Here is a 26,515-nt window from a genome sequence, read left to right on the forward strand (position 1 = left end):
CGCCCACCCAGGCTTGCCCAGAGCCGGAGGCTGGGGTTCCCCGCCCCGTAGCTTCTCCAGCCTCCGCTCCAAATGCTCCAAGGTTCACACCCAAGGCCCATCTGGCTGCTCTTCAGGGGCTCTCTGACTCAGGGATGTTCCCAAGTAGCTTTGAAAATACCCACGTCACTCTCACAACCCTCCCCTGTCTTTGCTGCCACTCACATGGGGCCCAGCCACAAAACCCGGGGATTAAGGGCAGGGCGTGTGGCCGCTCTTAGTAAAGGTGGAGCTCTTCCAGGCTTTGCAATCGCTTTTCCAGGATGCTTTCCCAGCCGAATGTCCCACCACTGGCTGCCATGAAGAAACTCAGAGTCATCCCTTGCACTTCGCTGTTGTGAGTGGGTTTCTCTTTGAGGGAAGAGAAACAGCTACTATTTGTTGAGCTCCTCTTGAGTGCCAGGTGCATTGTCTCATTGAATCCTCACAACAGCCCTGAAAGGTAGTCATTGGTACATACAGAGAGAAACATTTTATGACTTTCCCACCATCACCCGTTGTTTCAGAGTTCAGGGGCTAAACCAGATTTTCTGATCAAAACCGAAATGGAACTTTTTCAGTACGCCACAGTGCATTCTATTATGCTCCAATAGTTTGGGATTTTCTAGTTTTCAAACATGGTTTACTTGTGAACAAAGAAAATGCTTAGACTTTTTTTTTTTTTTTTAAGCTTTGAGTGTGTTCTATGTGCTGGCACCATGTTTAGTGCCTTTATTTAGACAATCTCTTTCATTCTCACCAAATCCCATGACACATGTTATAGATGAAGGAACCAAGGCCCAGCGGAGCCAGGAACCAAGGGCACATAGCAGTCAGAGGGTGGCCTCGAGACAGAAGGAACCCAGGTGGCTTGAGCGCCCATTCCCTTAACCACTTGCCTATGTCTCTCATCCTCAAACTAAGGGACCGTCCTCACTATATTGTGAAGATTTAGTGAGCCAATGTATATTATTTAATGCCTGGCATACAGGTGCTCAACAAATATAATTTCCCTTCTTCCTTCTGTTTGGGTTCCTGATAGCCAGTGAGGGACAGTCAGGAGAGGACTTGGATCCAGAGAACAGACATTAGATGTCAGAGGTGTTTAGTCTGAGCCCCTCCTTGGGCTGATGGCTGGGAGAGGTGAACTGACAGAGAGAAATGAAGGCTTTGTATTGTTGCCAAAATCTTGGCTCCCTGTGCACCAATGCCAAAAAATACAGAGACAGAGATTTGGAAGATAAGAAATAGAGAGGCGGGCTTCCCTGGTGGCGCAGTGTTTAGGAGTCCACCTGCCGATGCAGGGGACACGGGTTCGTGCCCCGGTCCGGGAAGATCCCACATGCTGCGGAGCGGCTGGGCCCGTGAGCCATGGCCACTGAGCCTGCGCATCCGGACCCTGTGCTCCACAACGGGAGAGGCCACAACGGTGAGAGGCCCGTGTACCGCAAAAAAACAAACAAAAAAACAAAACAAAAAACAAAAAAAGAAATAGAGAGGCTTTTTATTTTCTTTGCCAGGCAAAGGGAAGACACAGTAGGCTAGTGCCTCAAGAACTGTGCACCCCATAGCACAGGGAGATCAGCTTGGTGCTTTGTGTCCACCTACAGGGGTGGGATAGGGAGGGTGGGAGGTAGATGCAAGAGGGAGGGGATATGGGGATATATGTATACATGTAGCTGATTCACTTTGTTGTATGGCAGAAACTAACACACCATTGTAAAGCAATTATACTCCAATAAAGATGTTTAAAAAAATAAAGTACCTGCTTAAGTTATTTAAAAAAAAAAAAAAGAACTGGGCACCTCCCTTCCTAGGGAATTACAGGGATTCTTATAGGGGAGTTTGTGGTCTGCAGTGAGTGATAAGGATCAAAATGGTGAAGGTCTTGCATTCTTCCTCTCCTTGCATTATTTCAAAACTGTCACTGCTGGAGTAAGGCAACCTGATAATTGGGTCTGGCAGCCTGGTAACTGGGTCTGTTAGTCTCTGGGTTACCGGTCTGCGACCTCCTTTCTGAAATGCAAACAGCTACAAGGGGTGATTTGCTACAAGAGATTATAGGGAGGGACTTCCCTGGTGGCACAGTGGTTAAGAATCTGCCTGCCAATGCAGAGGACACAGGTTTGAGCCCTGGTCCAGGAAGATCCCACATGCTCACGGAGCAACTAAGCCCGTGAGCCACAACTACTGAGCCCAAGTGCCACCACTACTGAAGTCCGCATGCCTAGAGCCCATGCTCCGTAACAACAGAAGCCACTGCAATGAGAGGCACACGCACCGCAACGAAAAGTAGCCCGCGTGCAGCAATGAACAGCCAAAGCAGCCTAAATAAATAAATAAATAAAACAAATTTATTTTTTAAAAAAGAGAGATTATAGGGAGAGTAAAGAATAAATACCAGGTGCAGGATGTAAATTACCTAAATTACACAGGATTAGGGATGACAGGTTAGCTTTGTAAAGGACAAATCTAACTACAGACACTACAGATTAGTAACAGTTAAAATAAAACTAGGATTGATTAACTAAGGCCAGTTTAGGTAGCCAGTTCACTGTTCCCTTTATCTTCCTGGTTATCAGGAGAGGAAAAAAACCTCATTTCTATTTTTGTGGCAACAGTATTCCTTGGCTTCCCCCTCCCTTTTTTGTCACCATCTATCCCAGGAAACTCCATGAAGTTGAGGCCTGTTGGTTTGTTCAACTTTGTGTCCCCATCATCGGTCCCAGTAGGAGTTTGAGAAGCCTTTGTTGAGTGAGTGAACTCCCGTCTCATCTTGCAGCTGAGCAGAGTTTGAAGTCATGAAGTCTTCATCCTCATCAGAGCTTTGTATCTAGGGAAAAGCTCACCATCTTTGGGTCCCTGCCCCAACCCGATTGGTGCTCAGGGGTGACTCACCGGCTTGGTAAGGAGCCCAGTTCCCCGGCTGATGTGCTGAACAAAGATTGCCCCAGGGCCAAGCGGGGGATTGGCCACCTGGCATAGCCTGCAGGCCCGGAAGCAGGCACAGAGCAGTGGAAGGGAGCCCCAGGCTCAGCATCCAGGACCTGGGGTCTTATATTCTCCTCCTCCCCTCTCTGAGCCTTACTATCCTTGGCTCTAAAAGGAAAGAGTGGACTAGATGCGCTCTGACCATAGGGTTTATCCAGCAGAAAGACAAACTGAGGGGGAGTTGAATTCATGGGCCGTGGGGATCGCTGCCCCAAGCTGGTGTCCATCTTCAGCAAGACCTCAGAATCAGCTGCCAGGAAAGAAGAACTGACATTTACTGAGCCCTGTGCTTGTGACTTGCTGGTCTGTGCTACTCTTGTGCCATTCTGTGGGGTCCTCAAACAAGTTTGTGCAGAATACTCTTTAGTAATAAAAAGGAACAAACTATTGATACATGCAACAACTTGGATGGCATTGAGCTGCATGAAAAAAAGTCCAATTCAAAAGGTTGTATCTTGTGTGGACAAAGAATGCCACCCGTCATTTCAGTAAATAAAGGATGTCCTGGCCATAGAGACATCAGGCACTGCAGCTGCCCCTGGGTGTGCCCTGAGGGGAATTCAGAATGGAGAAAAACAGGACACTAGCCCTAGATAGTTAAGGTGCATATGAAAGGAATAACTTCAATGAGCCCAAACTCTTGCATCTTCCCATATATAGAAAAGCACTAAAATCATTAACTTGAGATGTCTGTTTTTTTGTGATTAGCAATGATCTTAGATGTTTTACTACATTTTTTCTCAGCAACAAACTCCTATGTATTGTGGCTCCACCCTTATCTCTTTGAAACACTCCCTCAGAGCTATCTGAGAGGTTGCCTTCCCAGCCTATAGTCCTCAGAATGTCCTTGAATAAAACACAATTCTCAACATTCAGGTTGTGCTTTTTTCTTTTATTGGTCAACAGCTGTATGATTCCATATGTGTAGCATTCTACAAATGACAAAATTATAGAGATGGAGAACTGATTAGTGATTGCCAGAGACTGGGGATGGGTCAGTGGCTATAAGGGGTAGCATGAAGGAGTTCTTTTGTAGTCATCGAACTGTTCTGTATCTTGATTGTGGTGGTGGTCACACACATCCATACGTGTGATGAAATTGCATAGAATTGTGCGCACACACACACACACACACACACACACAGGAGTGCATATAAAACTGGTGAAAGCTGAATAAAGTCTGTAGAGTGTATCACTATCAATTCCCTGGCTTTGATATTATGTTGTAATTATGTAAGATATTACTATTAGGGAAAGCTGGCTGAGAGTACAGGGGACCACTCTGTACTACATTTGCAATTTCCTGTGGGTTTATCATTATTTCCAAATTAAAAGTTAAAAAAAAAGTCCTGTGAGATATTACTATCCCATTCTACAGATGAAAGACCTGAGGCTCACTGAGGTCATAGAGCTCTAAGCAGGAAGTAAAGATTCGATTCCACTTCTCCTCTGACCCCAGAGTTGCAAGCTTCTCTTCCACCATAGGGCCTTGGTATGGAAAGGGAGATGTCAGAAGCTGGCTCATCCAGTCCCAAATTCCTTCCTCTTCGGGCTTCAGAGATTTCTTTGTGGAGCTGTCCAGTGTCTGATCCTGCCAAGGGAGCACATGGAGTATTCATGTCTCCCACCTGGGCAGTGAGAGGCTGTGACTTAGCCAGCTCATTTGTGGGAAAACCCTTTTGGAGGGACTCTACTACACTTCCTTCCCTCCATCATCAAGGCCTTGGTTGAAGGACAAAGAATGACCCTGAGCACATGCAGTTTGTGCTCAGAGGAGTAAAACACACGTCTTCACCCCCACTTGTCCTTGCTCTCCCTCCCATCTCACTTCATCTAGCTCTGCTGGCACTGGCTAGACTGAGGTTGGGGGAGGTCTACTATTGTTACTGAACTCAGGTTCAGCTGCTTGCCCTTCCTGTTGTGAGAGACAGTCCTATGGGTTTGATGACATATGCAGTCATGCTGGAGAAACCCACATGCCAGGACCTGTGGGTGGCCTCCGGCCAATGGTCAGAAAAAGCAGTCAGACAATCTCAAGGAAATGAATTCTGCCAACAACCCGAGGGAGCTTGGAAGCGGCTCCTTCCCCAGGGTCGCCTCCGGATGAGAACACAGCCCATCCACACCTTGATTGCAGCCTTGTCAGATGCTGGGAAGGAGGGCCAGCTCAGCCATGTCCAGACTTCTAACCTAGAAAACTGCCAGATAATAAATATGTGTTGCTTTAAGCTGTTGTGATTATAGTAAAGAGTTATGGAACAAGAGACAACTAATACAACCTCCAAGGTTCCCAGGGGGCCATCCTAGGAAACAGTGGGGGAGCTAGAGGAGGTGATGACAGTCGCAGCTAGCACTTATGGAGTATTCACTATGTGGCAGGCACTGTATTAAGATTTCATGCAGCTGATTTATTACCCACAACAGTCAATTGTGTTAATTGACCATTGTACAAGGGAGTCCCCTTCTTAAGAGAGGGAGGCAGGCCAACCCATGTTTGGCAGTATACAGCCTCTATTCCTGCCTCTCCAACCCCAAGCAAACAATTCCCAATCAGAAAGCATCTGGTTTCTGCTTTAGAAATTCCAGAATCTGTGGGCCTTTCATCAAGGACTTTTTTCCTTTAGTTACTGACAACTGGATTTTAATATGTGCCATGAAGCCTACTGAATTTTGTGTATCCAGCAGAGATGAATGAGCCTCAAGACATTTCAGAACTCAGCTTCTGCTACATCTTCCCTGAAGAGAAGGTGAGAAATATTAAGACACATTTTTCATTAGAAAAGAAGTTTTATTTAGGTAGACAGGACAGTGCAGAACAAAAACACTGTTTCACTTGTATGTATACACACAGCAGCCTTGATTTTCAGCCTTTCAACTCTCCTTACACAGAAGTCAGCATGCTCAGAATATAGGATGTGGACAGCTGACTTATGTGGAAATATGAAATATAACAGTGATAACCACCCAAATGCAGAGCTTTCAAGGTTCTTGGTTTTTTTTAAAGGTCATTTTCTAAGACCGTAATTTGTTCCCATCCTTCAACCTCTGTGGAATAGAAACCAATCATTCTTACCAAATGACATAGCAGAAAGAACATACTTATTTTTCTTTAGAAGTTTTGAAGAAATGCAGTCATTAGAAAGAATTTACGCCTAGAGCACCACATTATAGAATACCATGAAATTGTCATTCTGGTGCTTTAAAAAGAGCCAACTTGTTAAAGAGGAGCAGATGGCTTCAGTTTTTGTAGGAAACGCTTGTGACATTGTGGAATTCTTTTTTTTTTTTTTTTTTTTTTTGCGGTACGCGGGCCTCTCACTGTTGTGGCCTCTCCCGTTGCGGAGCACAGGCTCCGGACACGCAGGCTCAGCGGCCATGGCTCATGGGTCCAGCCGCTCCACGGCATGTGGGATCTTCGCGGACCGGGGTACAAACCCGTGTCCCCTACATCGGCAGGTGGACTCTCAACCACTGCACCACCAGGGAAGCCCAGACATTGTGGAATTCTTTCTTCCTCTTCTGGTGGGGCAGGGGGAGGCACTCAAGGCATAAGAAACTTTTATAAATTTCAGGAACTTGAAGAACAATGACTGATCAAACCGCATGCTTTAACTGACAAAGTATTTTTACAGCTAAAAAGAGAACCCAGAAACAATACATTTCACCTAAAGCAGGCAGGACAAATCAATCACGGATTACTATCTATTATATTCCACAAATGACACAATATCACCTTTGCCAACCTTTTTCGAAGGTTTCACTTTACTTGTGAAAAATAGGGCGAAAATGCCAATGACTGCCCAGAAGGAGCCATTTCATCCCAGTGCCATCAGATGAAACCTCAATTACTCACAATTACACATTTCAACATCCCTTTTCAAGAGGTTATTTTGGGAAATTACTGAGACAAGGACCTTTATAATTTCAATTACCTTAATCATTGCGAGGCAACATTGAACTTGTATTGAACTTGGAAAGTGATCACAACTTACTCCACAATAAAAAGCTAAAAATCGTCACTACTTACATGCAGAAACCTATTCATTTGCAGAACTACTCCTCTCTCCACCAAGAGGCCAAATGAGCCTCCCCTCCCTTGCAGAGGACCATTTGCCTTTTAAAATCAAATTACAGTTGCCCACAAACTAGGATTTATTATAACGGTGTGTTCATTTATTCAAATATTTACAGAATGCCTACTACACACCAGCCATTGTTTTTCAGGAGCTTGTGATATAGCAATGGGTAAAAACTCCCACCCTCCTAGATCTTCGATTTATCCTGGAGATAAGCAAAAGAAACCAACACGGACACATTTTAAATGCTGTGCAACAATCCACTTCTAAGAGCTGAACAGTTCTCACAGGGCCAATGCCCACGGTGCCCTGCCATCCCACCTTAGCTCATTTTTGGAAAGGAGAGGGTACTCAGAACAGGAAGGAAGCTTCCAAACATGAAACACAAACATGCAACCAGACCCGCCATACAATGGGACATTTCTCGCATTCTCCCAGGATGACTACAAAGTAGGACAAAGCATCTTACAGGTCAGGTGTATGCCCTCCCTCCCCACATTCCAGTGAGGCTGGCTGCACAGAGACAATGACTTGGGTTTGGAATAAGATCACTTCTGGTGGCCAGAGAGAGAATAGCAGTCCATGCCAGCTGCCTGATCACTTCAAGCTACTGCTCCCACCCCACCAGCTCTTTTAGTTGACTTTTTCAGTCTGACTCTAGAAAATGATGTCAGTTACTCAAAGGGGACGACAGTTCATTCAAAAGTGGGCAAACGTGGTTTCACTAAGTAAATGTACAGCTGAGACTTACTGTCGAAAGCAGAAGCTTTCCACAAGGGCCACGGGAGCCTCCCTGCTGTGCAGCTCGGTCCCCAGGCATTACAGCACAGCTTCTTAACCTGGGGTGCGTGGACCACGATGACCCTTGAAGGTGTATGTAGTGTTGTGTGTATATCTGAGGAGAGGGTCCATAGCTTTAAAGAATATACTTACAAGGGGGGTTTGTAAACTCCCAAAAGTTTAAGAGCCTCCATATTAGAGGGTCTCTGCCTGTCCCTTGGTGAAATTAAATGTGGAGCTGGACACTGCTGTCAGAACAATCAGTCCCAGCCCCAGCTGTAACGCTGGTGTTACAAGTCTGGTTTAGAGGCCTCGTGGTGGTTTGTTAGGAAGATACAGGCCAGAAACAAAGTCAGCAACTACTGGCGGTGGTCACTGAGGATCTGTCTGCCCCCTTTTGTAAAGCAATGATGACTCCTCATCCTTGGAAATCTGCCACCTCAAAAGTAGTCCTCCCTCTAAGCCAGCAGTGGATGGAGGAGTTAACTTTCCTAATAACACTTTTTCTCAAGCCCAAATGTATGATCAGACATCCACATCAGACTCTTAGTGCCATGACTATTCATGGACAGCATCATGTACCCCAAGGCTTGGGTTCCCCAAACCCTGCAAGTAAGGTACAAAAGGTGATTGGAGCACTTTCTGTTCAAAATCACCATCTGTGTTATTGTTTTGTTTAAGCTTCAGCCCGGGGGATACATGGCTAAAGAACCTCTGGGAAGAACTGTAACTAGACTCTCGAAACCATCAGCTACAGAAATGATGGGAAAGAGAAAAACAATATGGTGTCTCCTGAGAACACAGAGCATTTGCTGGGAGTTTTCTGGAAGGGCCTTCAGTGTGGTCACTCTTCCTCTAGATACCTGCCTCTGTCTTCACTGGCTTTTATTAGTCTCTAAACTCCTCAAAGATGAGGACCTGCCTTATTCACATCCTTATAGCCAGTCACTAGCGTGATGTCCGGGACATCATAGATGTTATTGGAACTCAGAGAGTAGGGATGGGGGGATGCAGAGGTTAAGGGCTCTAATTAAAGAATTACATGTGACAGGTCTTAGAGAGTCCCTGGTCTCCTAAAATAATGTACCTACTTTTACCACTTCAAACTATAAATTAGGGGCTATCTATAAAGAAGTTGAGGCTTTTTGAAAAAAAAAAAAAGGATAGCACAGAAAAATATATTTCAGAAAATTTTCAAATTATAAAAAGAAACCAGTGTAGAGAACTGCATATAACATCCCAGATATAGTGATATAAAAATGCAGCAAAATTAATAATTTAGGTTACTGACATTTCTAAGTCACACTATTATTCAATGGTAATGAATATTATGCAGTAAGAATAATTTAAAACACTGATTGCATCCTGGATATTTATCATTAGCTTTCCATCTCAGAAACCATCACAGAAGCACAAAAAAAATCTGCTTTTGTGAATATTCTGAAAGGTGGAGAGCAGCTTATGTAATTAGATTAGGTAAACAACTGTCCCTAAGAGCCATCCATAAACTTTGAAGCTCCTGAGGATTATTCACTAAGCAATGTATTAACTTTCTAAGAATAAAAACAGGGAGGTCCACAGATGTCATTTTTAAGAATTTTGTATAAAATGTAAACATAGTTAGGATCTATTTACATGATCAGAATTGGAAAAAGATTTTTGATATTCTGGATCAGCCTTAAATGTTTATGAAACAATGCTTGGGTGATACACTATATACCCACTTGTAACATTTATTCTATAATTCCCCATCAATGCTAGAATGTTCTTCCCGAATGGCCTCAATTTTGACATCACATGATTCTAAATTTTTTTTTTTTTTTTTTTTGTGGTACGCGGGCCTCTCACTGTTGTGGCCTCTCCCATTGCGGAGCACAGGCTCCAGACGCGCAGGCTCAGCGGCCATGGCTCACGGGCCCAGCCGCTCCGCGGCATGTGGGATCTTCCTGGACCGGGGCACGAACCCATGTCTCCTGCATCGGCAGGCGCACACGATTCTAAATTTAAACGAATTTTTAAAAGATGTTCTTAAATATAAATAAACTGCGAAGTTGTTCTGGCTCCAAGCACACCCATGTGGCAAATGTCATTTATACGTTCTGATCGTAATAGGCAAAATGTCCCTCACTTTAAGCCTTCTGTGTTCTGTGAATTTGTTTAAGTAACATCCTGTCTCAAATGCTTTTGACTACAGAGGACTTCCCTGCAGACAACCTCTTCCAAAGTGATTGGATTAACTTGTTCTGTATGTTCAGCTTTCCCCACTGGGCTCTTTCAGAAGCATTCTCTCCTGTATGGAAGTCACAATATCCTTTCGATGCTATCTTATTAACAAAGTTCTCAGCCAGAGCAGCACTTGGGTCCGCTGCCCTTTGCAGCGGAGGGCATCACATAGTGGTTAGAGGACCTCAGTTGGTCAAGGTTGACAGGTAGCAGGGTCCAGAGCCTGGTGTATGAGAGTCGAGTCTCCGGCAATTCTTCCAATGTAGGATACTGCCAGGAGCAGATCCACCTATGGGTCCACAGTCAGCGAGTGAATATTTTTCTCATCCAATGGTCACTAGGACACGGACAAGATTCATATTAAATTATACCCTGACATGTTTATTATTATTTCATAAAACAAAACAAAAAATACTCCCAAAGTCCTTGCTTTCCAGTAGCTCTGAGGCTCGTTGCACCATCTGTACATAAAGGTGTTTTTCTCTGAGGCACTAAAAGGTCTGTTACTCTTACTAGGATTAGTCTTTCCACTTTCCGTCTGACGATGACGTACACATCTACGTTTGCTGTGGCTTACTTGTCTCCACGTTGTCTCGTAGGAATTGCATGAACCATCCTCCACAACGTTTTGTTGACCATCGTTTTCACCAGGGACTCAGTAAGACATACTCAGTATCTCTGCTGAGAACCATCCACTGCAAACCAGCTGGGTACCTGCCAGAGGTTCTTCAGCCAAAATGAATCCCATGTTGCCCAGGTTGCTGATCTGAGGTTCACGGGAAAAAATCATCAGCAAGAAGTATCCAGAAGTCTCTGTCGAGCATTCTGCTCTCCATTATTTATTTTCGTTCCATTGTGTACATTCAAATCTGTCAAAATGGAAAACAAGTATTTATGACAGAAGTCCTTCGGCAGGACCCGTCGGCACTAATTAACTTCTGCTATAAATCTACCTCCTGGTCTTTGCCTTACCCAGTTAAAATCAGCCTCATTGCAGAGCAGCTGAAGTTGGGTCAGGGCGACAGTTAAATCAATAAACTCTCAGCCCCTTTTGTAAGCGATGGAGAATGACAGACAAGACGATCAGCAGTATAGGAAGAAAAGCCAGTAAAGCAAGATAAAAATTAGCAAGAATGACATCAGAGAAGAATGCTTGAGCAAGAGATGGAGTATGAGAAAGACAGAGAATGAGGAGAAGGAAAACAGCACAGCCCAGAGAAAGCACAGATGCTTTCCTTTGGAAATTTGGGGCAGCACCAAAGCTTTCCCTTCTCTCTCCCAGCACTGAGGGGTTTCACCTAAAACCACACCAGGAAAAAAACCAATGGTGGGCAGGGGTAAAGACTGTCAGTCATTCATAAAAGGCGGCTGCAGAGGTGCTCTGTGGGCTTCCGCAGCTTCCACCCTGAGAGCTAAGCCTACCTTTGAGATCTGCCGTCTGGTCCCCCTGCTCCTCTGCCACCATCTCCACGGGCTCAGGATTTTTGCCATCAACCACGTCCATCTTGATCGTGCCAAGGTTTGTCAGAAGAAGCATGGGGTCAATGCCCTGACAACTGCTTTTAATATTCTCCAGAACCTTAAGACACTTGTACGACTTGAGTTCACTAATATTCTCCTCCAAGAAAAGAATGTAGAGGCTCAAGTCATTGTACCCTTCTGACTTGAAATGCAGAACATCAAAAGTGGGCAGGATTTCATACACTTTGAGAACATCCGTCTTCTGTCGGAATGGAACAAACAGCGTGTAGACCACCAGGGGAGCCAGCACGACATACACCACGAGGTTGATGAAACTGAGCAACTGGAAGATGCCGACGGCAATGAGTTTGCACTGGAACCGATCGGGGACAGAGCTGTCATTTTTCAGGATGCCAGATTTGATGTTGCAGATGAACTCATCCGAGAGGGAGGAGAGGCTAAAGTAATAGCCCAGGTAGACGCCTGCTAACAGTATAATGCTGAGTGACAGCACCCGACAGCTGATGTACTTGACAATTAAAGTTTTGGAGTTTTTCTTTGTCTTTAAGTACTGCTCCACAATTGGGTACTTGAAGTGGCTTTCCGATATCTCCCACAAACTGAAAAGAAACAAATAAAAATAAGTTAAACCCTTAACCAAGACTGTCAAATAGAAACACATTCAACAGTATCACACCGAAAATCTCCAATGCCTTCCCTCCCATACTTCTCTACCTGTAACTTCACTAGAGTACCAGGGAATAAAATAAGTTCTTTTTTTTAAAAAAAAAAAAGAAGGAAAAGCAATAATAAAACACTTTCCCCCCTTAATATTTTAAGGAAGGTCTAGTTCATTAAATGTTCTACTTGCAAATTCTTAGAACAACTCCGGGCACCTAGTGAATATTAAATGTTTGTTAAATAAATTTGCTAGTTCTTGTTCTGCTGCTGTTTTTTTAACCTATATTTACCATTCAAATGTCTAGAATAAGGTAAAGAAAATCGTTCTAGCCTAACCAGAACACATATGCCTCCTAGAGGCGAGCAGCAGAAGGCTAACAGCTGGGTGGGTGTGGGTTTAGCCTGCGGGCCCACAGACTGGGTCCAGGTCCCAGGTCTCCCACCTAAAGCTATAAGACAGTGTTTTTTTTTTTTTTTTTTTTTTTTTTTTTTTTTTTTTTTTTTTTTGCGGTACGCGGGCCTCTCACTGTTGTGGCCTCTCCTGTTGCAGAGCACAGGCTCTGGACGCGCAGGCTCAGCAGCCATGGCTCACGGGCCCAGCTGCTCCACGGCATGTGGGATCCTCCCAGACCGGGGCACGAACCCGTGTCCCCTGCATCGGCAGGCGGACTCTCAACCACTGCACCACCAGGGAAGCCCTAAGACAGTGTTTTTACCTAGAAAAAAAAAGGGGGGGGGGATAAATAAATGCCATTATCTGTAATGATGTTTTGAGGATGAGATAATGTAATTTAGAAAACTCAAGTGTCTGAGCTATTAATATTACTGCTATTGTCAATCACAAAAACCAGAGCAAGAATGTGAAAAAAGCAAGGCGCTGTCTACTTGTTCCCCATTTCCCTCACATCTGTTCTCTGTGCTCAGGGGCCTCATAATCCTCTGTGCTTCTCCGTGAAGGGGTAGGCCAAAGCAACCAGCGCTGCCTTTGAGAACATGACACAGTGATGCTTCACTCCATAAGGGGAGGACTCTTGATGTGACGACAGGTGCTGGGGCAGACAGGTGAGGGTGAGATTTGGGGCAGTGGGCCTTCCTGGCTCCCAAAGGGGGTCATCAGGTGGATGACAGTTCCCCATGTACTGGTGGTGAGAACCCTAAGCCCAGATGGGCAGGAGAAGGGCTGCTAACTCATATTCCCAAATCCTGATGGGCCAGCTGCTGGGGGCTAAGTTACCTTTGCCCCAGGTTCTCATTAACTTCTCGAGCTGGGCAGGCACCGTCTCTCAAGTCAAGGTCATGCATGCTCTTTGCAGCTCTAATTGCGCGGTTGTAAACTTTGTCAAGTTCTTCCATGATAAATTTCAAATCTGAGCAAAGATGAGGAACAGCTGCGAAACGCCAGAACAGGGAGGGAAGGTACAGCAGGATCGCCACCAGCAACAGGATGTAGGGGAAAAACTGAAAAATAAGAGAGCGAATCACGGGATCAACAGACCACCCCCTGAAGTAACCATGCTAAGCACTGCTAGAGGTTTTCTCATTCTGACACAAAAGTGCATGCCCACATCGCTTGTGAAAGTCAGGCTCCTTACCCAATAACTACTTCTTATGGCTAAATTCACCTGTCCAGGTAATACGTGACACTGGTAACTACCTTTCCCCTCCACTTTAATTTGAAATCATTGGCAGCTAGCTACATGGTGACACATGGTGTCTCCTCCCCAATTACAGAAGGAAACAAAAAAATAAAATTATTCCCCTGTGCTTTAGAGTAATCCCTTGACAAAATCGCAATTAAGGAACATGTAAATGTCACAGTGGCCTCTAGGTTCTTCTTCGTTTCTTTTTTTTTTTTTAATTGCTATGGTTTTAGGAGGTGACTAAGGCTTTTAGAACTCTGTTTTTTTCCTCTCTGGAATTTGGGAGAATGACAGAAATGCATAATGTTGCTCAAAACAAATTAGAAAAATGTTGGCTTCAGTGATCCTGTAATCACCCCATGAAACAGCTGAAATAAGCAGGTAAAATTCACAAGATGCAGAACGGACTTCCATAGTGGACAGACCGTGAGGACCACCCAATATCCTCATTTTACAGCCAGATAATCTCAAGCCTGGAGAAGCCAACCACAATGGGTGACAGTCATGAGGGGAGCAACCCGATCTAGATGTACATTCAAAACAAATGAGAGGGGATTCAGAAGTCAGAGAGAGCGAAGAGCATCCAGTAACCAGGTCCGCAGGGCAGTAAGGAAAGGCGTAGCCTCAGAGAAGACTCAGGAAGCTGCAGCCAGAACAGATCTGAAATTAAACTGAGCTTAGTGGTCTTCGCAGAGAGGTTGCTGAGCCTCTGACCTCAGTTTCCCTATCTATCAAATGGTCACGTAATACAGGTGTTATAAAGATTAAGTTAGATAATTTATGAAAAATGCTTTGCATGGTGCCTGGCACGTCGTAGGCACTAAAGCACAGCAGCTAAAACCAACGGAAAGGCTACTGAATGGGCACGTTATCTTCAGTCCTCACAATGACCCTGGCAAAGCCGATGCCGATGGCCTCACTTTGCAAAGAGGACGCCCAGAGCAGTTTCTGGCCACAGAGCACAAAGCTGGTGATAGAGACAGAATATGAAGCTTGACCTTTCTGATCCCAGAACCATGCCTCTTTCACCATAATACACTGCAAATTATTATTCTCTGGAAAACTCCTCCCTACCTTTGGATTGGTCTCTCTCCACAGCTACTCAGAGCTGTAACAGGAAGAGGCTACGATGGCCTTGAGTTGACACAAAACTCCCACCCCGACCTCTCTGGGAGCCGGCAGCAGACCAAGTAAGAGTGTGACTCTCACTATAGATCAGATGTACAGAAAAGTTGCAAAGATGGTCCAGCGCGTTCTCGAATAACCCTCATCCAGTTTTCCCCTCTGTTGACATCGGACATCTCCATGGCACACTTGTCAAGACGAAGGAACCATCGTTGGCACGTTACCATTAGCTACATTTCAGGCTTTTATTTGGATTTCTCCAGTGTTCCCATTATTGTCTTCTTTCTGTTTCAAGATCCCATCCAGGGTATGCAGTACATTTTGTTGTCACGTCTCCCTAGACACCTTGGTTCTGTGACAGCTCCTCAGTCTTTCCTTGTTTTTCATGAAGAATAACGTTTTAAAATGCATAAAATAACACATGAATTCACAAAGGAAATGGATGATGTTGATATACAGCTGTCACAACATTAAAAGACAAATTTGTATGTGCGTCTTTGTCAACACATTTAATGGGATCTAACAGATGGTCCAACAACACAGTAACTCTGAAGTGATGAAGAGTAAAAATTACTCTAAGATAGCTGTGATTTCTGTTGGTGACAGTCGCACATGGCACTAATACCACTATAGATTCTTGCCTACTTACATACATATTTTTTAATGTTAAGTTTCAGCTTGAAGTACATAAAAAATAAAGCTGCCCTGTGTTTTCTTATCATAGTTCGTGGACTTCCTGATGCTATCATGGAGCCCACTTTAGGAATCCCTGCCCCAAGGGCAAGAGAAATAGCACAAATGGCTCAGAAACTCCGCAAAGCCCTCACCAACGCAGCTGCTTCCTTTTGGGGTTCTGGCATGGGATGGGGTCCTCAAAACTATTAATCCAATTTGCAAAGAGCTGCTACACAATGACACACACAACAGGCTGTGATTAGCTGCATTTTGGCTACATAATTCATAGCTGGCTACACTGAAACGCAGCATTCCTTCAACCCTAGTCACTCTGAAGGGTGCTCATTAGTATAAAAATTTAACTGCGTGACGTAGAGTTTGTGCTGCTTCCATAACTGAAAGAACCAGACATTTCCTTTGGGAACCACAGAGGGAACACTATTTCTAACTTGGGGCTGTGGAATATGTGTATAAGTCACTTTTCGTTCAAAGCTATTTGAATAATAGCATTTTATCTCGAACTGTTCTTGTGAAGTAGGAAGTGACTGTTTACAGTCTGTAGCAATTTTTCTAACATGCCAACGGTGTAATAATTAGCACCAATGAACAGTTCAACACAGCTCACTGCAATTTGAAAAATGAATGTTTAAAGGTATTACGTGAATGTTTAAAGGTGTTTGCTTTCTTCTAAAATATCCTTGTACCTTGATCACCTCTAGGGGAATGTAGTTGAATGCCCTGTTTCTTAGTTTTTCTCCATAGTTAAACCTCTTTTTTCTTTTTCATCAAAAACAAGAAGGTGATTTGCAGTGAATCTGCAGCAAGATGGCTTTAAAATGAATTCGAATGAAATCAGAATCCAAAAAAAGCATTAAATTAGAGTCTTTAAAATCCTTTTGTCCAAATAAGGAACATGGAAAAACTACCGAGCTTTATGAGTACATCTGCTGGATGGGAACGGCTTTGCTTCTAAGCTCTGTCTGTCTATTCCCAATTAGTTCTGAGATGCTTGGCATCTTTCAAAGCTATGATTGCATGATTCTGTACGATGCCCATGTTAGTTAGTGCTGAGCTATTCCAAAGTTGGTGAAGTTTCTCATAGCAAGGTGAAACCAAGAACTTGGTACACTTTTCAGTCTCTGAAAAGAGACTGAGAAGTCTCTTCATTTATCTGCCTTAAAATCTTGTTTTGTTTCTGGAAAGGGTTGTTGTTAGAACAACAGACCCTCCAGACGGCAGGGACCTTGGAGGGGATCCGCCCCAGCCTCCCTCCATGTTCAAATCCCCTCTAGCTCATCTAAGGCAAAGGAGCATCCAATTAGGACTGAGCGACTCCTCCTGTGAAATGGATGTGATCATGTCTTATGGGATTAAATGCAGATGGGTAAACTGGGCACTTGCCAGGTACCAGGCAGTGGGCTGGGAGCATGGCCCCAAAGAGGAAGTGCACAGTTTGCCTCAGGACCACACAGGTTAGGTGGGAATACCAGCTAATAATTAAATAATCAAAACGTAAAAGTGATGATCACAAAATATGTAGTACTGAGGGAACAGAGATGTCCTTGGGGAGGTGAGGGAAGGCTTTGTAAAAGAGGTAACGTCAGAGCTCTGTCTTAAAGTACAGTGAGGCAAAACAACAGCAACAAAGAACCCATAAAGCACTATTATGGGGACTTCCCTGGTGGCGCAGTGGTTAAGAATCTGCCTGCCAATGCAGGTGACACGGGCTCGAGCCCTAGTCCAGGAAGATCCCACATGCCACCGAGCAACTAAGCCCGTGCACCACAACTACTGAGCCTGAGCTCTAGAGCCTGTGAGCCACAACTACTGAGCCCATGTGCCGCAATTACTGAAGCCCGCGGACCTAGAGCCCACGCTCCACAACAAGAGAAGCCACTGCAATGAGAAGCCTGCACACCACAACGAAGAGTAGCCCCCGCTCGCCGCAACTAGAGAAGGCCCGCGCACAGCAACAAAGACCCAGTGCAGCCCAAAAAAAAAAAACCAAACACTATTTTGTTAACACTCAGCTCTCTGTGGCCCTTCAGACATCCTCTTTCCTCTGTCTAGAATTCTTGCTCCTTGTCTACCTGGTGAATTCTCACCCATCCCGGGCACCAAAGTAAATGAGCAAGCCCACAGCTGAGGAAGTAGTAAGAGCTGAGGCTGGAAGGGTGTGTAGTAGGTTGAAAAACTCATGTCCACCCCGAACCTCAGAACACGACACTGTTTGGACACAGAGTTTTTGCAGATGTAACTAGCGAAGCTGAGGTCATACTAACTTAAGGTGGGCCCTAATCCAGTGACTAGTACCCCTCTAAGCACACAGAGACACACAAGGGAGATGCCACGTGAAGACAGAGACAGAGACTGGAGCGATGCATCTACAAGGCAAGGAATGCCAAGGATTGCCGGCCACCACCAGAAACCAGCAGAGAGGCAGACAGTGGACCCTCCCCTCTGAGCCCCATAGAAGGAACCGACTCTGCTGACACCCTGACTTCCAAATCTAGGAGAGAAGACATTTCTGTTCTTTCAAGCTACTGAGTTTGTGGTCATTTGTCACGGCAGTCCTAGGAAACTCATACAAAGGGGAAGCAGGGACCGAATTGTGAAGCTCCCACAGTATGGGAAGCCGCCGGTGGAGGGCATGACGGGAATTTATTTTAGAAAGATTATTACAGCCGTGGAGAAAGGAAGACACTGGAGAGGAGAGATGAGGCAGGAGCTTACTGCAGCAAAGAGGGGGTAAGTGATAAGCACTAAGGCAGCAGCAGTGGGGAGAGGAAGACAGACTTGAGACTCCACAGAGGGGGAAACACACCTTCTAGTGCCCAGTTGGAAGTGATGGATGGAAAAGGGGAAGAACTAAGGCTAATCCTGGGTTTCTGGCTTACATGAGGGCATGGGTGGTGGTACCAGTAGTTGAAATAAAGAAACAAGGAGGAAAAGATTCACAGCAGAGGGGAGTGAGGCAGACCTGAGAAGATGAGAGCCTGAACGTGAGATACCTGTAGTTAAGGCAGGGGTGGTGGAGGTGTAGTGAAGGCACTGCCCTGGTGGAGGTGTGTCGTACATAACTAAAAAAAAGAAGACAACCTGGCCATTCTCGCAACTCTGGATTTTGTAGCTTATAGATGGTCAAAGCCAAGAACATGGCTGGGATCATCCAAGGAGAACATGGAGAAGAAGACAAGAGAACCAGGGAGGACATGAGACCCTAACGTTTAAGGGTCAGTTAGCAGGAAGCAGGTAAACCAAGAACAAACTCCATAGGGGAAGTGATATCTAAGGATTCGTGAAAGATGTGGGTTCTTGAATGCGTGTTGTTTGGATAGTGATGCATTTAAAGATAACCTCAATTATGGGAAGTCCAATGAGTGAAGAGCTCCCCAGAAAGGCTGATGCATTCCACGGGCAGTTTACATAGGAGAGAGAATTAAGGGGGTATGTCATTCTATTCTGCACTCAAGGGAAGACACCCAAGGCAGCAGGCTTTGTGCTGGGTGACATTCTGGAAGGGACCTAACAGGAGGAGAGGCCTGTAAAAGAGACGATGGCAAGCAGAGCATTTGTGTGTGAAAGAAGAAAAGACTCCTGTCAATAGAATTAGAACCAAGTTACAAGGAAGCAAAAACCTTCCTAAAGATCTGCATGAACATGATATGGACTATCCTATGAGGCAGGAAGTTCTCTTTCACTGGATCATCTGGGAGGGCTTCAGAGCTCTAGATCAGGGATGGGCAAACCTTTTTTCCCGCAAAGGGCCAGACGGGAAATGCCTGTGAGCCATATGGCCTCTGTCACAACTAGGCAACTCAGTCATAGTATAAAAGCAGACACAGGTAATAACGTGTAAATGAATGGGCATGGCTGTATTCCAATAAAACTATCTGTAGAAATGGGTGATGGGCTGGATTTGGCTGGAGCATATATGTCAGTTTGCCAGCCCCTGCCCCTGGATCTTTGCTTTGCAAAGAGTGGTCCACAGACAAGCACCCTCAGTATCACCTGGGAGTTTGTTAGAAATGCAGAATGCAGGCCCCCATCAGACCTGCTGAATCTGAGTCTATATTTCAATAAGATCTCCAGGTGATCTGCGTGCACACAGAGTTTGGGAAACACTGGTTTAGATGAGTGGTGTCTACACTGGAACCCAAGCTGGCCCAGCAGAAGCAGACTCTCCTAAAAAGTAGATAAAAAACCACATTCCTGGCCTTAACCCCACAGGTTCCAACTTGTGTTCTGGATGGGGCCTAGGACCCTGTGTTTTCACACAGATAATGCTAAGGTTTGAAAAACTCTGGTCTGGAAGCCTCAGAGAACCCCTGCAACTAAGTTTCTGTGAATCCACTTAAAGGAAATATAGCAAGATTTGACAACTCTGTTAATTTTATTTTCTTGTTGTTTTTTGTTTTTGTTTTTCAGTCAAAAACTGGCTTTTCTGTTTCAGAAAGAAATCTTGCCTAACAGTTGCCTACTTTATGAACTTGAACAGAGACCAGAACACCCAAAAAAGGCCAGTTGTCAGACAGTCCTAGAGTGCCACCTGCTGGCCCCTTGAATGCACCCATATTTCCACCAGAGACGACGACTCAAGAGATACTAGAGGCTACTAGAAATAAAGGGAGCGGGAGAGAAAGGGAGGAGAAACAGGGCAGGACAAATGAAAGAAGTAGGTGGGGAGGGATGACAGCATGAATTATACCACTGCCATAAACTACACCAATACATGTTTCAATATTACACTGAGTAACTTCTTTGGGGGGAATTTGGGTCTCCTGGTTTTAACTCTGGCATCAGGAGTGCGTTGAGAAGTGTTCACATAAACCCTGTGCCTCTAACCCCCTCATTGTGAGCACCAGTCAGAATGCTCCTAGAGACCTAAGTCTGGTTCTGATCAGGACCTGCAAGCTACCTCATTCCTCTCCTCCCTTCCATATGTGTGTTGTGATCACCCACTGTGAACTGTGCATTGTTCTCGGGGTACAGTGATGAACCAGACATGTCATGGTCTCCGCCTGCATGGAACTTAGAGTCTTGGAAATAAAGAATCAATTAAGGAGAATTAAGGCAAGGAATGACCATATCCCAGGGTGATTCCAGGAAAAGTACAGGCTGCTCTGGGAATACACACCCAAGCAACACAGACCAGGGTGGAGTGCAGCTGATATTCTGCTTGGCCAGTGGCCCATTTCTAGGATCTGAATGTCTGAGGCAGGGCATGTAGTCTACTGTCTACACAGAAGGCCCACAGTTCTATTCCTGGAAGCTTCTTCACATTGACCCACCTGGCCCTTGAAGCGGTCTGAACTGGCAACAACCCTCAGTCTAGAGGTTTAGAGGAAGCTTCTAGTTGGAAATGATATTTAAGCTGAGACTGGGGAAATGCATTAGGAGTTCACCGGATTTGGAAGTGAGGCTGCGGTGGTTCACAAGGGCCAGAAGGAGACTGAGCCTTGTTAGCCAGAATAGTTTTGTTTTGTTTTGTTGTTTTAAAGAAATAAAGACATTTCATAGGGACACTGGAGGGTTTTGTTTAGGGAAATGACAGTCAGGCAAAAAAGAACACCTGTGATTATGTGGAAAGGGGTAGAAAGAGAGGAGGAATGACAGCAGCAAGATGGGCAGGAGGACGGCCGCTGCCCGAGGGGCTGGACGGAAGGATGAAGAGTTTAAGAGCTCCTTATAAGAACAGACCCGATGGGGCTCAGTGACTGACAGGATGTGGGGAAGGAGAAAGAGTCAAAATGGCCCTCAGACTTTTGGCTGATGTAACAGGGTGGTTGGTGGTGTCATTAATTGAGCTAGAGGTCACAGTGGGGACAGGCAGGAAACAGAAGTTCAGCTCTGAACAAGCTGTGCTGGAGTTGCGTGCCAGACCTTCAAGTGTTCAAGTTCAGGGTTCAGCTGGGTGTGTGGATCTGGAGCTCGAGAGAGAAGGCTGGGGGCTTCCATGGTGGCGCAGTGGTTGAGATCCGCCTGCCGATGCAGGGGACACGGGTTCGTGCCCCGGTCCGGGAAGATCCCACACGCCGCGGAGCGGCTGGGCCCGTGAGCCATGGCCGCTGGCCCTGCGCGTCCGGAGCCTGTGCTCCGCAACGGGAGAGGCCACAACAGTGAGAGGCCCGCGTACCGCAAAAAAAAAAAAAAAAAGAAAAAGAAAAAAGAAAAAAAGAGAGAAGGCTGGGTTGGAGACAAAGACCTGGCTGTGAACAGCCCATGGAAAGAAACTGAAACCAAGGACATGAAATGGTCCAGGGAGGGGGTGCAGAGGAGGTGGCCTAGGACAGAAATCCAACTTCTCAGGGGTGGACAAAGGGAGACTCTAACCGGAGAGTCAAGAGAGCATCTGCAGGAGGGCGTGGTCCACTGGGCTGGATGTCAGAGAGAAGCCAAGTAGCATAAGCCCCAGCGAGTGAGAATTAACTTTACAACAGGGAGGTCGTAGGTGACCCTGGGCAAGACCAGTTTGGTGGAGACGGACATGCTAAAATGTCAGTGGGAAGAGAGCCTGTGAGAAGGGATGGGTTGAGGATGCAGAGGAGAAAGATGGGGACGAGGTGTTCCTGCAGCCAGGGAGGGGGATCCAGAGCACAGTGGGTCACACAGGAGAGCAGCTTCGTTCTGGAGAAGGGGCCTCATCCATTCACCAAAAGGACAGAAAAGGCTGGTGCTGCATGGGGACATCAGGGACGTGTGATGGCAGGGAGCTGAGGGTGTTCTCGTGTCCGAGCTTCCGTCTGCTCTGAAGCGGGTGGGGAAGGGTCTTGGAGGGCAGGAGGTGGCGGTAGGGAGTGGGATGTCCTAACGTAGCTCCAGGTAATGAGGCACACAGAGTGAGGCATCCACCAGAACGGTGACAAGTGGAAAGGGGATGAAAGTCCTTGGAGGCAGAGAATGGTGCATCAAATGTGTATCTGGGAGGACACAGAAGGCACCCTAGGGTAACGAACTCTCACCAAAGTCCTGAATGAATGAGGGGGTGGGGATGATGTAGCTCGGTGTTGAGAATGAAGAACTAATCTAAGGAGGCAGGTTTTTACATGACGGAAGCACAGACAGAGTGAGGAGTAAAGATGTGGGAAGACGACGCACATCTTCACGTCCACCCTGAATTAAGGACCTCCTGGGTCAGCAGTGGGCTCCCCCACTGGGCAGCTCTTCTGCTGGAAAGACCCTCTTGGTGCTGAGCTAAGGTTCACCAACTGGTAACTTTCACTAACAGGAGAGAGTCTAGATTTCTGAAGCTACACAAATCAAACCTGCACCTTTTCACATGTGAAAAACACCTGAAATCTGACAGAGGCCATGTGCCCAACCCATCTGGCCATGGGACTCTGGACAAGGCATCGCCTGCCGTTGTCCTCCGCATCCCCTCTGTGAAATGAGGAGCCTGGAGGAGATGGTCCCAGCCAGCTGAAGAGTCATGAGTCCACTGAGTGTGGAGAGGCCAAAAGAAAACCAACAGGGAAAGCTTTCTAAACTTGAAAAAGAATCCAACAACCCAACATTTGGGCATGTACTCAAAAGAACCGAAAGCAGGGACTCGAACAGATATCTATACACCCACCCATGTTCACAGCAGCATTATTCACAAAAGCCAAGAGGTGGAAGCAACTCAAGTACCCACTGATGGATGAATGGATAAACAAAATGTGGCATATACATACAATGGAATATTATGCAGCCTTTAAAAGGAAGAGGATTCTGATGCATGCTATAACACGGGTGAAACTTGAAAACATTATGCTAAGTGAAATAAGCCAGACACAAAAGAACAAATATTATTTGATTCCACTTATATGAGGTACCTAGAGTAGGCAGACTCAAAGAGACAGAGAGCAGAGTGGTGGTTGCCAGGGTTGGGGAAGGGGAGACAGGGAGTTAGTGTTTAATGAGTACAGAGTGTCAGTTTGGGAAGATGAAAAAGTTCAGATGGATGGTGATGATGGCTGCACAACAACGTGAATGTACTTAATGCCACTGAACCACACACCTAAAAATGGCTAAAACGGTGAATCGTACGATGTGTATACTCTCTCACATACATACACCACTTGAAAAGGCATCAATGTGAAAATAAGGCAGCTGTGATTACAGAATCTGGCCTGGCTAAGAAAGCCACACTTACCCAGGTAAGATCCTCCTACCTTATCTGGATCTCCTGTGGGTCTGTTTCTAGTTCTGGGTTTTCCCTCGTACTCTGGTTATTTTTGATTGAGTGCTGAACATCACATGTGAAAAATCGGAGCGAGAATCTGAGGCTCTGAATGAAGTTACTTCCTCCAGGGAGGACTGGCTTGTTTTTGCTTCTGGCTGGCAGGTGGACTAGAGACACTGACAATCCCAAATCTTCTTCATTCAATCGATACTGAAATGCTCTGAACCAAGACTCTGGACCCTATGAGGGCTGGCTGAACTCTGGATCACCCCTCACTCCTCAGCGATGGCCTTTCAAGCCTACAGTGTTGACCAGGGTCCTTCCAACTTGGGCTATTCAAGTTTTGTCTCCAGCCCTGGGAATCTGGCAAGAACTCTGCTTAGATCCTCAGCCAAACTTCCACCAAAACAAGCTAGACGACCATCACCAGAAAGAGAGCTCCTTCATCTTTCACTAACATAGAAAACTTAAGCTTGACTACCCACGCTGCTCTACAAGACTTCCCCTCCTATCCTGCAGGGCCAGTGGGAGCCCAGAGACCTGATTCTCATCTTACAGCCAGCAGCTTAGTCCTGTGACTCCTGGGCGTGCCCTCTCAAGGTGTCCTTATCCTCACGTGTAAAATGCATTTGGATCACAATCTTTGAATTTCTTCCTGCTCTAAAGGTTTTGCAGTCTCTAACGCCCCTGCCAACTCTTACACTGGACAATCCCAGAATATACATTCTTCTTCTGTGGACCCATCAATCTCCAGCCCAGCCACTGATTACAACTTTCCATTCTCAGAAGACCATTAAAATAGACAGATTTAAACTACAACAGCATGCATTTAGATTTTCAGACAAAGATGTTCAGTTTCTAGAACTGTGCCCATTCACACGGAAGATCCTTATTACTTGCTGCCAGGGCTACTACGTCATGCAAAGTTGATAAGGACCCAACTGATGCTAAGGCTGAAAGTCAAAGAGAAAAGCCCAACCCCAAAGAAGAAAGGAGTCAGTGTAGGGCATCACTGTGCCAAATGGCACGCAATACATAAACATGAGGGAAACAAGCCTGAGTCACAGCAAAGGACTTAAACTGTTCTTTTTCAAAAGGAAGTATGCTGACTGTGTGTTCAGCAACAGGTCAAGGCAGGAGAGAGTCAAACAAACATCAGCCTTTGGCTTTTTAGAAGCTAACATACCAGGACTTCCTGGGTGGTGCAGTGGTTAAGAATCGCCTGCCCATGCAGGGGACACGGGTTTGAGCCCTGGTCTGGGAAGATCCCACATGCCGCAGAGCAACTAAGCCCACACGCCACAACTACTGAGCCCATGTGCCACATCTACTGAAGCCCACATGCCTAGAGCCCATGCTCTGCAACAAGAGAAGCCACTGCAATGAGAAGCCCGCGCGCTGCAACAAAGAATAGCCCCTGCTCGCCACAACTAGGGAAAGCCTGCACGCAGCAATGAAGACCCAACGCAGCCAAAAATAAATAAGTAAATAAATAAATAAATAAATAAATAATAAAGAAAAAAGCTAACATACCATGCTTTCCTTGGTGGATGCTGAAGATGCACAAACATTCCATTCATCTTCATGATGAACAAAAGAACCAGTGGCTGAAAGTAATGACAGGCTGAAACAAAGTCCTACTTTCACAAGTATGGAGAAGACCCAGCGGAGCTGCTTCATTACGCAGAGAACGTCCTCCTGCACAAACCTGCCAACTCTGGCCCAAGTTCCACACTGCCCAGCCTTTGTGAGCCCTGCCTCCACACTCCCCCGACCACGGAGCTCCTGACCTGCTCCTCTTCTCTGCAGGACATTGGTGTCTCCCAGGTAGCATCTTCCCTTCCTTGCAGCATGTGGACCCATCAGAAAGCAAAGGCATGTATTCCAAAAGCTGTGCTGCAATCAATACCCCCAGACGGAGTCATCCCTGGGCTTCTCGATGCTGCAGTAACACATGCGCTGGAAGCTACTGACCTCTACGTTGGTACTTACTTTTTCCAAGAGACCCTGTGTGTGGTGGAATAGAAGCTGGCCGAAGCTCTGAGTCCCAACTCTGCTGTTCTCTAACAAAGCTCATTGAGGCATAAAAAATGTACTGAGAGCCTCGTATGGTTCAGACACCGCTGGGCATCAAGGGTAGAAAGGCCACCGAGACACATGAGGTGCCGGCCACTATGGAGCTAAAATCAAGGAGCGCCTCAGTTTCCCATCTGCTCAAGGAAGGTGCTGGACCAAGTAATCTCTGAGGTTCCTTCTGATTTTAATGTGCTACAGTTTTGCGATCTGAGTTACAGCCCTGGTTGGCCACATGCATCCATGTGGCTTTGGACTGGTGCAGCCTCTCTGGGCCTCAGTTCCCACATCTATAAAGCAAACAGGTGAGATTTGCAATTTCCCCAGTTACCTTATGAAGACACAATGGAAGGTTTCCAGAGTCACCCTGCAAGGAGTCCTTCTGCTGGACGGCTGCCCAACAATAAGAGTCCACAAAGGAGGCCTGACGCCACGAGAAAGAACTGGGGGAGAAGCAGCTTATCTGGGTACCTAAGAAGCAAGAACAGATTGTTCCAAGTAAATGAAAGTGCAGGTGTCTGGACCCTTCCTGCCCCACCCATAATCCCTCCCTCCCTGCCTCAGACTTTCAGGTGTTCGCTAAGTTACCAAACACCACTACAGGAGTG

General features: G+C 45.9%; 1 protein-coding gene across 1 annotated transcript in view; it reads right to left on the reverse strand.

Moving 5' to 3' along the window:
• Nucleotides 1–10,877: 10,877 nt before the first annotated feature.
• Nucleotides 10,878–26,515, reverse strand: part of PANX1 (pannexin 1) — a gene marked incomplete at both ends in the record, with an annotated part of 33,538 nt that continues 17,900 nt past the window's right edge. The window contains 4 exons of the mRNA XM_079707667.1: nt 10,878–10,957; nt 11,511–12,169; nt 13,465–13,688; nt 26,239–26,378. Of these exons, the coding sequence (XP_079563793.1) occupies nt 10,878–10,957; nt 11,511–12,169; nt 13,465–13,688; nt 26,239–26,378 (1,103 nt within the window). The remainder of the gene's footprint in view (nt 10,958–11,510; nt 12,170–13,464; nt 13,689–26,238; nt 26,379–26,515) is intronic.

Source organism: Hyperoodon ampullatus (assembly GCF_949752795.1).
Source record: "Hyperoodon ampullatus genome assembly, chromosome: 7".
Lineage (NCBI taxonomy): Eukaryota > Metazoa > Chordata > Mammalia > Artiodactyla > Ziphiidae > Hyperoodon > Hyperoodon ampullatus.